Source organism: Liolophura sinensis, chromosome 7 (genome assembly GCF_032854445.1).
Source record: "Liolophura sinensis isolate JHLJ2023 chromosome 7, CUHK_Ljap_v2, whole genome shotgun sequence".
NCBI classification, from domain to species: Eukaryota; Metazoa; Mollusca; class Polyplacophora; order Chitonida; family Chitonidae; genus Liolophura; species Liolophura sinensis.
In genome coordinates, this window is record NC_088301.1 from 47,745,629 (window position 1) to 47,759,773 (window position 14,145).

The 14,145-nt window shown below is 38.6% G+C and overlaps 1 protein-coding gene across 6 annotated transcripts; it reads right to left on the reverse strand.

The window, feature by feature from the left end:
* Positions 1–1,656: 1,656 nt before the first annotated feature.
* On the reverse strand, positions 1,657–9,766 carry LOC135471330 (uncharacterized). 6 transcript variants are annotated; one of them, XM_064750520.1, is made up of 6 exons: positions 9,672–9,766; positions 8,275–8,344; positions 5,954–6,032; positions 5,293–5,404; positions 4,046–4,152; positions 1,657–2,591 (listed from the first exon to the last, which is right to left on the reverse strand). In XM_064750520.1, the coding sequence occupies exons 4-6, from the start codon at positions 5,362–5,364 to the stop codon at positions 1,730–1,732; spliced, it is 1,041 nt and encodes a 346-aa protein (XP_064606590.1). In that variant the 5' UTR covers positions 5,365–5,404; positions 5,954–6,032; positions 8,275–8,344; positions 9,672–9,766; the 3' UTR covers positions 1,657–1,729. The 6 variants fall into 6 exon arrangements, with proteins under 6 accessions (XP_064606590.1, XP_064606589.1, XP_064606588.1 ...); XM_064750519.1 differs by lacking the exon at positions 9,672–9,766 and adding an exon at positions 9,514–9,646; XM_064750518.1 differs by lacking the exon at positions 9,672–9,766 and adding an exon at positions 9,385–9,470.
* Between the last annotated feature and the right edge of the window lie 4,379 nt (positions 9,767–14,145).

The following is a 14,145-nucleotide window of genomic DNA, read 5'->3' on the forward strand; positions in this document are numbered from 1 at the left end:
CAGTCCTTCTCAGAGTTACTTTCCCTACATTTTTTTTTTAAAACTATTGTTGATTGTTCTGGATGAATCCAAACGAAGCAAGTTGTAACAAAGGCATGGTAATTTGATAATATATAATAGGAATGAGAATTTTATCTGCATGCCTTTTTATGATATATACTTGCTGTGGGTATTAGCACCAGGGCTTAGTTTATAAGAAATACATGGGAATACTTGAAATGAAAATAATTAAATATTAGTATAAGGAAGACTTCTATTTGCCTTTTAACAGACTTCCTATTATGGTACAGTCCGTTTGTTTTTTGGGGTTTTTTGGCTTGTTTCTTTTTTTGGAGGAAGAGCTCTAAAAAGAGCGCCCGCTTCATAGAAGTTCCCTTCTTAAAAGGGACTCCAATGGGACATCAGAAGGCCTGTTAAATACGGACAACGGACTGAGGTGGGGGGGGGGGGGACATGAAATGAGCTTCCAGTGGGCTGTTGGAACGTAGTTGCCCAAGGGACTTCAGAGGAACTTCATAGACTAGTTTACATTTTAGAAGATACACGGGACTTCTGGAGGGCTTCTTGATCTTTGTCATTGTTGCCAAAAGTATTAGGAACTTGTGGGGAACTTTAGGGACTAGAACAAGCTTCCTGGGTTTCCATGGTTTAATTGTTTGCTCTGCCATTTGAGTAATTCAATCTTTGGGGTAGTAATGGAGCACTCGTGTTTAAGATAGAACAGTGGGCAGTTAGATGACGTGGAATGTATAGAAAAATGGCCCCTTACAAAATGGACTGCCAGTTGACCAGAATGAATTCGGAGTTGGAATATATGCATAATCTGTTCTTTCTAAATCTTACAAACAAATTTTGCATTAGTGACACTGTGAGATGAAGACTATCTAGCTGAGCTACAGTGATAATTTTGTGTTTACAAGTAAATTAAACCTCCATGCACATGTGCAACAGAACCATCTTCACAGCCTGTAGCCTGTACACACATTTTACCAATACTGTAATGTAGAGGATAAGCAGTGTAAATTGAACTTACATTTATCACGAACTTTTAGACAAACAATATGCTGTTTTGCATACTGCAGTATATAAGTAGATATAATTCAGTCATAATTTATTAATAAATACAGTAATACAAATTTTATTTTGTGACTATTACATTTAATATATACTAATCTTTATCCTTTTCATTATCACGTGGGAAGACAATATAGATATTAGAAAGCATGTGGAAATAAACTTTTCACTTTGCGCAAAAAGCCTTTAACAATATGTACAAACTCAAACCCTAGTTGTTAGTGTCAGGAGCTTCAGGAGGTGCTGCTAAGGGACTTACATTGGGGGTTACTTCGGTGGTGCTTGTAGGCGACTCAATCTGCAGGGGCTTCACAGGAACTTCCGGAAGTCCATTGAAGCTTCATTTGCATTTATTACACGGGTTTCAGAGGGACTTCCCAATGATAATTCACACTACTCAAGGGAATTCCCCAGAACAACTGTACAATGGAAGTTGTACTCTTGAAGCGGAAGCTCCTAATTAGAGACATAAATCGTACTTCAGAGGGACTACAAGGGAACTTTTAAGAGGACATTTGTAGTTTGTATACATATATATATATATATATATATATATATATATATATATATTGTAGCGGGGCATTAAACATGTCCTTGATCATTTTACGATCAACTGTGCGTTAACCCACCTATGAATTAATTCAGGTCATTTAAGCTATTTGTACTTCTGTATGACACATCCCTGAGACTCTGTTAAAAAGGGTTTGATTTCATCTGGGATATCCCATAGTGTGCTCCCATCGACGTTTTGAAAAAAGACATTCCCGGTCGCGATATCCCTGTGCAAGGTCCAGTTTAAGGGCATCACACTTTCTTCGATAAGAATTCCACAGTGACACCTCTGTGCATGACGCTTATCATCCAAGCGCAGGTTGAAAATGAGGTCTGGTACACGGTTCCTATCACTAGGAATGGGCTCCGAATAAATAATGTTTCCCTCCCCACCTGAGGAAGTATTGGCGCAGTCAAAAACGTGGCAAGATCTGCGTGTTGGCCGTGGAGCAACTGGCGGGGGTATTTTTTGCCTGAGTGATAGACCAGCATCCACCTTCTGGGCCCGACCTTCTGGTACTCTCGTTTCTGACCCGTGAGACGGCCTTTCCCCCATGGCTACATGCTGGGGCCTGTTGTTATTAGAAGGACTGGGCAGTTTTGTCACACTAACAACAGATGATTCAGCACCGCTTTCTTTGAAAACTACCTCAAAAATGGATGTTATCGGCATGGTTGTTGGATTTTGGGTGTCCTGAAATGGAGTCAAAATCACCTGCATCACAGGAGAATTTTCACTGCGCAATATGTGTCTTAGCATATCTTCGGTGATACCTTTACGCAAAATGGCAGATGTCAGTTTGAGACCTGACAAGGCACCGTCAGGTTCGTGAAAGCTGTGACGCCGATGATAGTCCACTAAAGCACTGATATGCGGGAACGCCTCATGTCGCCCGTTGCAGCAAACGAATTTTTTGTTTCTGTCAACTGATACCCGGAAATGGCGAAAGTTCTTACAATCCAGTCTGTCAAGAAAAGAATAAGACGTCGCAACCAGTCACAGCAAATTTAAGGGAGGCAAAATTAAAGGACACATGCACTGAATCCTCAGTGCTGGGTTAGCTGGATGGTTGTCGTTGATGTGATGCATGTATGTATATTGGCAACAACCAATGGAATTAACGGAAGTGATCTTCTCCACTCTAATCTAGTGAGACTAATGAATAAGCCGTTAGTATTCGTCTGTTTCTACTCAAGCTGTTCGATATGGTAATCAGTGTGCATATAACTAGAAAACACTATGATAATCTCATATGTTCGTATTGGCTGAGATGTGTACTTACGAACAGAAAAGATTTGTTTCTTTATTTAATTGGTGTTTTACGCCGTACTGAAGAATATTTGACTTATACGACGGCGGACAGCATTACGGTGGGAGGAAACAGAAGGAAAGAACCTTAATGTGATTGGAAAGGAATACGTTATTAAGGTAATGTGCCAAAATTTAAAATATCACTATTCTTTCATGTTTGGTGGTGTTTATATAAAATCTGAGATTCAATTCCCTCAACACACTTTCATTTCATTAAATTCATATTAAACTTAAGGTACCGTATACCTAATATTTACAGCATGATCACATGATCATACAGATTACAGTGATCTGTAATGATTTACATGATTCCACCCAGTCACAGCATACAGACACATATATGACGTCGCAACCAGTCAAAGCATATTGTCACAGATATGATATTGCAACCAGCCACAGTTAGCATACAGACACAGATATGGCGTCCCACCCAGTCACAGCATACAGACACAGATAAGATGTCGCAACCAGTTACAGCATATAGACACAGATATGACGTCGCAACCAGTCACAGCATATTGTCACAGATATGATATTGCAACCAGCCACAGTTAGCATACAGACACAGATATGGCGTCCCACCCAGTCACAGCATACAGACACAGATAAGATGTCGCAACCAGTTACAGCATATTGTCACAGATATGATATTGCAACCAGCCACAGTTAGCATACAGACACAGATATGGCGTCCCACCCAGTCACAGCATATAGACACAGATATGATGTCGCAACCAGACAGCTGGCATATGCATGGGCAGTGATATGGCGCCCCACCCATTCACAGCATATAGAATATATCTGAAACAATCTGTCTGGTGAGTAACAAGGGCTTTACAAACCCAGTTGTGAACAAATCACGAAACCGTCCGATATTTTGCCGGAAATAGGAAGCAGTGAAGGCACCAGTGACTCGGTTGGCCCGAAACAGTTCATACTAAGAGGAGAAGCTTGCAATAGATAACAGATATACAGCCAAATTACGTTGTAACATTGTTCACTGCCAAGTGCAAATACAATAATTAGCGTTTCAATTGCTCTACTGAACAGTTATGTATATGCGCAAGACGATCCAGTCACTATTGATTCAGATAGCACTATACTCACACAACTGTAAGAGTAAGGGCCTGAGGATCTGTTAGGCTTGGTCGGAGGAAGAAAACTCCACGGAAGTCTTCGATGATCCTACAGGCATACACTGCTAATCTGTCCACCTACAATAAATATTTGCATGTATATCTCTGTAGAGTATGCAACAGCTTTCTTCATTCATTCAGCAAAAATGGAAAATAAGAGACAGGCAATGGTAGGCTCCACCATAAAGTTATTAGATAGTAAAAAAAGTCAAACTGGATTAAAATTTTACTTATTTACTTATTTGATTGGTGTTTTACGCAGTACTCTAGAATATTTCACTTATACGACGGCGGCCAGCATTATGGTGGGAGGAAACCGGGCAGTGCCCGTGGGAAACCCACGACCATCCGCAGGTTGCTGCAGACCTGGTGAGAGGCTCCTGGATCATTGCGCTGTGCTAGCGCGCTAACCGACTGAGCCACGGAGGCCCCTACTGGATTAAAATAATTACATGTAATTTTAAATAAGTATACATGCAAGTTAAGGAAAACCAAAGAAGCTTCATGTCTAGTGCGTGGTTATAATTTGAAGAATCTGGCCTGTTAATTAAATTTTATTGTGGTACCAACCTCTTGTAAATGCATGCCATAATACATGGGTAAGTGATGCCAATGTTGTTGTAAAGTCATTTATGTAACATACATGCATACTTTTGCATTTCTTCGAAGAAGCATATTTCTTGTCAATTTTCTCTTCCCACAAAAGTGGTCTGCATACTGAATATGCTACAGTGAATGAACAACTAGAGGACGGTGATCCACGTTTTCAAGTAATGCCACATTATCGCGAGCGTTTGGATGCATTTATCCACTAATGATTCATATATGCATTTATGCTCTCATTCCTATGTCACTGGCCAAAATTCGTTTGATAGTTAAAATACATATATATGAAAGCATAAAGTGATCTGAGACAAGGATCCGCTTTGACGATTTGTTAGGGGCATTTTTACCCCAAATCAATAGTGCTAAATGATGTTTTTATTTGGTTTCCATCTAGCTGGGTCAAAGCGGTTCTCACCTGAGTGATAATCCTTTCAGCGGGGCGAAGAGGTTATCAGTCAGGTGGGAACCAAAGAAAATGGTAGAAAACTGTACCGGTATACAAAAAGGTAGATGTTGTATACAGGCAGTCACAGTGGCTGAAATGGTAGTAAAACTGGTGACATGAACATTAGATCTTAGTGTAGAGATTTTTGCATATCTTCTTGGTCTTACCTGGTCCAGATTTTCAAAATAATCGTGAAAATAAGGTTGTCGTGATGCCTCATTATACCACACGGGTGTCATTATCGTGAGAGCAGCATCGGGAGGTTTGGAGATACTTCGCCTAAAAGCACCAAAATGCAAAATCATTTCATATGTAATAATCTAGCTACACTACCAAATGGCCATCATATGGAGCTTTCGTGACACATTACCTCAAAGTACAAAAACCGAAATAATTTTATTTAGGACTATCAAGTGACAAACTTAAATGATTTCAATTAGCAATATCAGGTGCCCCATATAATGGACTTTTGTTCACCTTCTTCGAAATTAGCAAAATCCAAATTCATTTGACTTAGTTTTATAAAGTATCCAATATAGGCCCCTAAGGGAATATTGAAAATCTTTTTCTAGGTGAAATCATAGCAATTCTCAAAATCATTTCATAAAATGCCTTGAAGTGGACAATATAAAATGCCGTTTTGGTGAAAGCAGCAAAACTCAAACTCATCTCATCATCTCTTACTTTCGTTACCAATACAAAGTCCTTTTCGAAGACTTTTCCTTGTTGAAAGCAGCATAATCCAACATAATTTGCAACAACATTTAAGACTATATGAAGTGGCAAGTGTCGAAAATAGGGACATTGCCCAACGCAGGGAAACTTTACCTAAGAGAAACAAAACTCAAGTCAACTTAGTTAGGACACACAGGGACCAAAATACGGGACTTGCGGCGACCTTTCCAAGCTGAAAGTAAAAAAAAAAAATCAAATGTCGTAAGTTTTTCGAGTTTGTTCAGTGCTGTGAAGAGAGCAACATAACATATTTCTAGATCAGTGACGTCTAATAAATTGCAGCTAAGGTCAGAGCATTGTTTGTTTTTACATAATTCGGCTTAAGCCGTACTGTTTTAGTATGTACATACATGTATTTCGTCCGTTACGTGTGACCATTTGTCAACTATCTCACTGTTGTCGACACTACTAGACGTTCTATGTAAGTTTTAAAAAAAAATTCAAATCGTTTTGCAAATATTTCACCTATTGTCGCGACACCATTTCACATTAGCAATTTCAAGATCAAGCAGGTTATTAGTACCTCGCCACACTTGAATTGACAGAAACCCCAATGTATATAATATCCTTACACGCGTCAACTCACCACTCCAACCAAATCAGGCACACCCATCATAAATTTATTACTTCCCTTTCATGGGGTACAAAATCCCCTTGAAATTCTACGTAGTTAAGGACGATAAGAAATCGGTGATGGTAAATTTGTCATGACTACACGACTGTGTGGTAATGTGACTACTCTTACTATATATATATGTCATTCAGAACATCTGGGCTGTTACTCCCTCTGAGAAAACATGTACCTAGAAAATTTACCCTTACCTTGGCTTAGTGCAGTGCAGCATATATTAATATGTATTTACCTCACCTCACCACCCCACCCCACCTCATCCACCTTGATCCTCTTTTATTCCAGGAAAAATATTCAGGACATTTGATTGCGGGTTATGAGGTTTTTTCCCCTTATTTCACACAAGGACTTGTAGTTTACGTATATGTGAAGAAGTTTCCACATATATAGGTTCAACAAATAAACTGACACTTTTTGACTTTTATGTACAAATATGTGCAACAGAATTGGACACTTGTGGTGGGGGTGGGGAGCGGAAGCCAGAATGTGTTTGTGATTGCAAAACAAAAATTGTAGATGTGAAGAACTGCATACAGGACATAGGTGTATAAGTCCTGTAACTCTAGATATACATACGGCCTAGATCTTGTATAGGTATTACACCATTGATCACAGATAAAGCGAATGAATGCTATAACCATGTGGTCAAAAGACACAAAGGTGTGAAAGAGTTCTAGTCCCTGACTACAGCGGGCATATGCATTATACATTTATGTGGAGTTCTTCCTTGTTCATTATTCCTATATCCCATAAAGTGGGGCTTAAGCATGAACACTTCACTGTACGGAACCAGTGTGTTTACTCACGCATTCTTAACAGATAACAAACATCATATGCTTAGTAACATTAGTAATATGTGTGTGTATGGGGTGAGGGTGGGGGCTAACCCATAAGAGATAGTCCCCCCACCCCACCCCACGCCCCACCCAAAGTTTTGTGGGATATTTTGTGGGAGCACCTTGTAGAAATAAATGACTATAGTCTCGAGTTTTTATAACCAACCGCATATTGTACTATAGTATGTATGTATATAGGCAAATGTAAGCTTATAAAATATGCTTCATCATATCGAAATCCATGTACAGGTATCACAGATCAACTGAACCTTGTTTCAATGCCGTCAGTTGGCAACTTTACGTATAATGTCACTAATAAATTTGGATAATTTTGCAAACTTATTTGTAACATCTTATAACATAACATATATCACATCACCACACCACATAGCATAATATAACATATATCACCACACCACATAACATAATATAACATAAATCGCAACACCACATAACATAACATATATCACATCACCACACCACATAGCATAATATAACATATATCACCACACCACATAACATAATATAACATAAATCGCAACACCACATAACATAACATATATCACATCACCACACCACATAGCATAATATAACATATATCACCACACCACATAACATAATATAACATAAATCGCAACACCACATAACATAACATATATCACATCACCACACCACATAACATAATATAACATATATCACCACACCACATAACATAATATAACATAAATCGCAACACCACATAACATAACATATATCACATCACCACACCACATAACATCACATCACGTCACCTAACATCTAATCTTTGTATATTCTTCCTGCCTTTAACGTATAAGCATGTCAGTATCAGGTGGAATCGATCTGAACGTAATTGTGTAAATTGTACCAAATAATGGTATATATCCCTCATTGGATTATTGCAATTTTTAGATAAATTTACGTTGTACCTCAGAAATTCTTCGTTATAGGCCAGTCTCTATCGTTAGGTGGTGACTGGGTGTCCGGAAAGCGATTTGGCTGTAACAAAAGGTGATTAGAGTCAGTATTTTTCCACGTTATTATCTGTAGAACTGTCGTTCGAATAATGTAGCATACGTTTTCGCAGGTATAATGTGTATCAGTCAGGTGTAGTGATGATCACCATAGTTCTCTAACGCAATATGAATTATATTCTGAAAAGCAATGCAATACTCACTGTCACGATACGGTGCATATACGTGAACCAGTAGCCACAAAATCTTTTCAAGTGACAAAATCTTACCTTTGGTGCGTCTTAGAGACCTACAGACTGAAACGAAATACATTTTAATCGGTCACGATGCTTCCGGTTAAGGTTAGCATAGGGGCACATCCTTATCTGCGTGCGTACATCATTTTATGTATACTTATGCAATTCCATTATACGGAAAGATATACCATTTTAGCTGAAGAGCATGGGGTTTCACTACCTCCTTCGCCAAAAGCATTACACATTTCTTTATGACGTTCTGCGTTTATTGCAATGAATGAAATAAACTAATGGTTAAAATATTTCTTTAAGCACGAGGGTATAGTTAATGTGATCGGTTAAGGGAGCTTCCAGTTAAGGTGTCACCAATCATCTTGCTTACGTTTTAGTTAATTCGTTCTTAACATCAAACGCTGATCACCGTATGTGATACGTACGCGCGAGCGTGTGTGTATATATACATGTATGTGCAGTTACTGGGCGCAAAGTCTGTAGTATTAGCACATACGCAGCGTTGTCATCTTGGTTGAATATATAGATCTTTAAATGTACCTGTGCTAAATTTATTTATTTGTTATTTTACACCATGCTCAAGAATATTTCACTTACACGACGGCGGCCAGCATTACTGTGGGAGGGTTGAGCCCGGATGAAACCCACGACCATCCGTAGGTTGATTGCAGACCTTCCCATATACGACCAGAGAGCAATAGGCCTACTTATGCTAAATAAGCACCCACTAGTTTAAATCTGTGTTAAACGCCTATTATTTGTTAATGACTATTTGTACGGGATTTAAGCATATACAGAAGTATTAAACGACAATTACCTATAGATATAGGTGAACTGGTGCCGTAATCCATTTGTACAAACAGACTCTTTCCCATTTACGGCGTGACATGCACAGGCCTAAATGAAGTACGCCGCTTAGTGAACTAACATGGTTAGATAGGCTTACCTTCATGTACAAAAAATATAACTATAATCCCTTCGTGCAACTGATACTCTTCCACAGGCATGCCCCCAGAAGCTTGTAAATCACACTCATGTCCGTGTAGGCCTATATATATACGAAGCTTGTCCTCTCAGCTAGAGTTAGAACTAGTATATACTTACACTCTAATGCCTTTTTCTTGTAATGTATAGGTCGAGCTACTTCAGACAGTGGGGCTTGAACTAAGCTAACAAGAAAGTTTCCGTGTTTATCCACCATTGCTGGATAACACAAAAGGAAATAGGTTAGGCGTGCTGGCCGGTGTCTAGTACTATAAAGCAGAAAGTCGGCGATATGCCATTACTATCTGCTTTGGCAGTCATCTATGAAGTTAGCTAAACATCTTGTTATTCGCCTCCCGCTGTGTTGCTCTGTGACACAACAGCCTACGTATTATATTACATTATTTACAGCACTTTTTTAAAACACACAAAGCTCTAAATATGTTCCCATTGCGTCCGGTTTTGTAATGCTGCCCATTGTTTTGTGGCAGAATGCACAAGTCGTCGGTGAAATAAATCCGTTAAAATTTTCATCAGTTTGACAAATCTGTTGATCAACTAATTCTGTAAATATTTAGTTAACAGATTAACCTGTATTTTATGGAGTGCTTACTTCTGAGCGTAATAGACCATTGCGAACTGTCAATCAAGAACACGCATTTGACCAATCGTTATCAGTCTTGCTGAAAAACATTGGTGACAAATTTTCAATTGTTTTGCGATGTCATGACGTCAAAATAGCTTTCAACCGGAATAGAATAAAAAGTAACGGTGTCACGTGAAGAGGTGTTGGGACATTGGATCTGGTGGATCCATCCATTAAATCGTTGTTCAGATGAACTAAACGATTGACTTAAACGCTTGTATACCAACAGCAGCATGTTCATCGTATCGTCTCAGCAGAGTGACTGTATATTGTTGGTTTACAGATAAGAGCTTTCCCGGGTCTGTATATCACTTAGTCAGTTGTTCTACACTTATAGGAGGTAGTAAAGTTGTACTGCTTCCATGGGTGTATAAGTTATAGTTATGTTACGGGTGTAAGCTGTATACCGCTAGGATATAAGTAAGTTGTAGAGTGGCTACAGCGCTGTGTAATTTGCGTGGGAGAATTGTTGTTGTAGGATGTGTAAGACGTATAACTGCTAGAGGTTTGGAAATTTACATACTGCTAAGGAATTTGTAATAATAATAATTCTAGGGGGTATGCCCCTGGTTGGGATGGGGGAGGGGGTCTGTAAGTTGTTAGTATTTAAGCACGTGCAACTATAATGGAGGTAAACTGACAGGAGATGTGGCCTTTTGTATTCACATTCAATGGTTAACTGATGCATGACACATTGTAACCCATATGGTTTACTAGGCTGATACAATGTTTTACTTTGTGTGGAATGGTTAGCTGATATGGTCTAAGGTGCTGTCCTGGTTGGTTTATATTATATTGTACCGCGCGCCCTGGACATATTAAACCATAGAGTTTATGGACTGGTTGGCTGATATATTTTGCCGTCAGTTGCGAAAGACCAATTGAGGAAAGACCAGATATGTTGCATGGTATCTGAACTTTGCGAAGAGGCTAGTATTCAAGACTAGCAGCTTTATACAGATCAGGTAATGGTTTACAAATTGTTAGAGGCGAACAGTGCTTGTAAGTGAATGGGTATAGAGTGTCTGCTGAAAAAAGAGGAAGTCTTACCATTTATGATATGATCGCTGAGAGCATACATGCACAACTCCTTGTGGTTGGGCTGTTGACACTTATGTCGTATGTAATTTATCAAGCAACGTAAGACTTAAATAAATTGCAAGAGCTTAAAAAAACCAGACCCAAATTAGGAAAGAACTCAAATACATAGTTCTGCGGTAACAAATTAGTGTACACAAATTTTAAACTTTTAAGAATAAAACATCATATATTGTACATGTGGATGTGTTTGAATTTTCGACCTAAGTCTTAAGACTTTAAGAATTGTCAGTTGCTTTTCATATTAATTTCCCTCTCACTGAGGTGATATTTCTTGGATTTAGGGAACTCAGTGCATAATAATCTCCGAAAAACTGTTCACAACTAATTCCTTTTCTACATGTGGGTTTTGACAGCTAATAAAACAATACTTTGTTAAATATTCACAAATGTCTGATAACCAGTTATGTTATCAAGTGTTATACTAAAAAAGATGACCTTCGAACATGGTGGACAGAAAAAAAAAACAAAAAAAAAAAAACAAAAACGGCTTGATATGTGACTATGAAAGTAAAGTGGAGAGAAATGTGCTACGCATAAATACCTTTACTCATTTTAAACTTACACGTATTGTAGACATGTCCCCCCACCATGATGCTGGCCGCCGTTGTATAAGTAAAATGTTCTTGAGTATACGGCGTAAAACACCTGTCAAATAAAATAAAATTAAAGTCATGTGTGTAAGCGTATATCTTTTTCGTTATAGAAGTGGTGAGAGAGGCGGGAGTTCGGCCAGAATTGAAAAGCAAATCATTGAAGCAGTACAGCCATTTTGACATTTGGACTCCAGATATACTTCCTGAATTTGCAGTGTATCTTAGTCACGACTCTAGAAGCGTCATAAACGTTGACCTACATCAACACTCATACACGTAGTTCGCAATACAGCTTAGGTTTAGATCATCTCAACATCATACAAAGGCCTTATCGTTAAGTCTGTATGGTGTATATTTCACTTATGTATACAAAATGCAGTACGCTTTTAAATGGTTAGTCCCTTCGTGAGGGATCTTCCTCGTCTACTAAATATATAACATGCTATTGAACTTGTCGACTGAGCTATGAGCAATGGTGATTTCTGTTCTATCGGCGTTCTATACACGTCTAAGGCGACATGTTTATGTATGGGACCAGCAGTCGGAAGGGAGAAACCAGAAATATTATGCCACGAAATTTCTAAATGTTTGAATGCTGATTTGTTAGGTGATTGTCTAATGATGGTCGACTGTCGACTTTCAGTGGTAATTAGAAAATAGGAATGGCACTACAAGGAAGAGACTATTATTGATGTAGAACTTAGAACTATGATTCGAGAGAGGCGATCCAAGCAATGTTGATATTACCATCGTGACCAAGTCACAAAGGTGCTTGTTTTTTAGAAGCGCAGTCCAAGAATATATATATGTTATATATTCGCAACCATCTCTTCCCATATTCGGTGGGATGATATGAAAACACCATTTATATAGGCCTACATATACATATATCCGATTTATCTTTTATGCTATCAGTCTCAGTGGGTATTCAGGGTAGTCTATAGTCTATGATAATATAAGCATAGTCATGCGCATCGTCATGCTCTTCAGTCGTGCGTAGTTAAAACCATAACTGTGGGTAGTCAGGGTAGTCTATAGTCTATGATAATATAAGCATGGTCATGCGCATCATCGTGCTCTTCAGTCGTGTGTAGTTAATACCATAACTGTGGGTATTCAGGGTAGTCTATAGTCTATGATAATATAAGCATAGTCATGCGCATCGTCGTGCTCTTCAGTCGTGCGTAGTTAAAACCATAACTGTGGGTAGTCAGGGTAGTCTATAGTCTATGATAATATAAGCATGGTCATGCGCATCATCGTGCTCTTCAGTCGTGTGTAGTTAATACCATAACTGTGGGTAGTCAGGGTAGTCTATAGTCTATGATAATATAAGCATGGTCATGCGCATCATCGTGCTCTTCAGTCGTGTGTAGTTAATACCATAACTGCCTGTTTCTGTCACATATGAAAGCCGCTTAAGGCCATCATGGTGCTATCGTATCGTAAGCGATGGAACGAAGCGATGGCATGAAGCTATAGCACGATAGTGTGAAGCTGTACACTGTTCCATCGCCTTTCTGTATCGTATCATCGCTTTTTCCATGGTTTCGTCACTTCGGGTTATCGTGCCATCGCTTCGTTCCCTCATTGTCTGGGGCTATCGATGGTAGCCTTTACCGGTTCCATAGTCACAAGCTTTTGGAAAGTAATTTGATGCTTCTTACCCAAGACGATCACACTGACGACCTTGCAAGGTAAAGCAACTCTTAATGCGCGACAGGAGTATACTGGTATATTGATAAAGATTTAGTAGTTCATAAATTCTTATTTATTTATTTTAATAAAACATTGCAAGGACGATTATAGTACGTGGGCCTTATTATTTTACATCACCCCTGTCGCGCATGTCGAGGAAAAAATTCAAAAATATAATCCGGAACCGATGATACTACAGTCGTACCTCGAGTTATCAATATCGATAAATATTTAAAGACATTGAGCACGTTAATAGCTTCACGATTATATGGATCATGCATAATTTATGGGTATAGATTATAAATTAAACTTTAAACATCAAGATTTATCACTATCATACAACACTGGATGTCATCTCTTAAGAATTCAAAGATGTTTAAATTGCATGTAGATCACCCCAAATTTAAGGGAGTGAATTCTCATAAGATCCCATTGAAAATAATATGTGGTTGGAATCAGTTCTGGACGATGGAAGAATTGATGAGAAAGAACGAAAATTGAGAATTTGTTAAGTTCCAACAGTTGCAAGATTTCTAGTTATCGAAATATTGCGGCT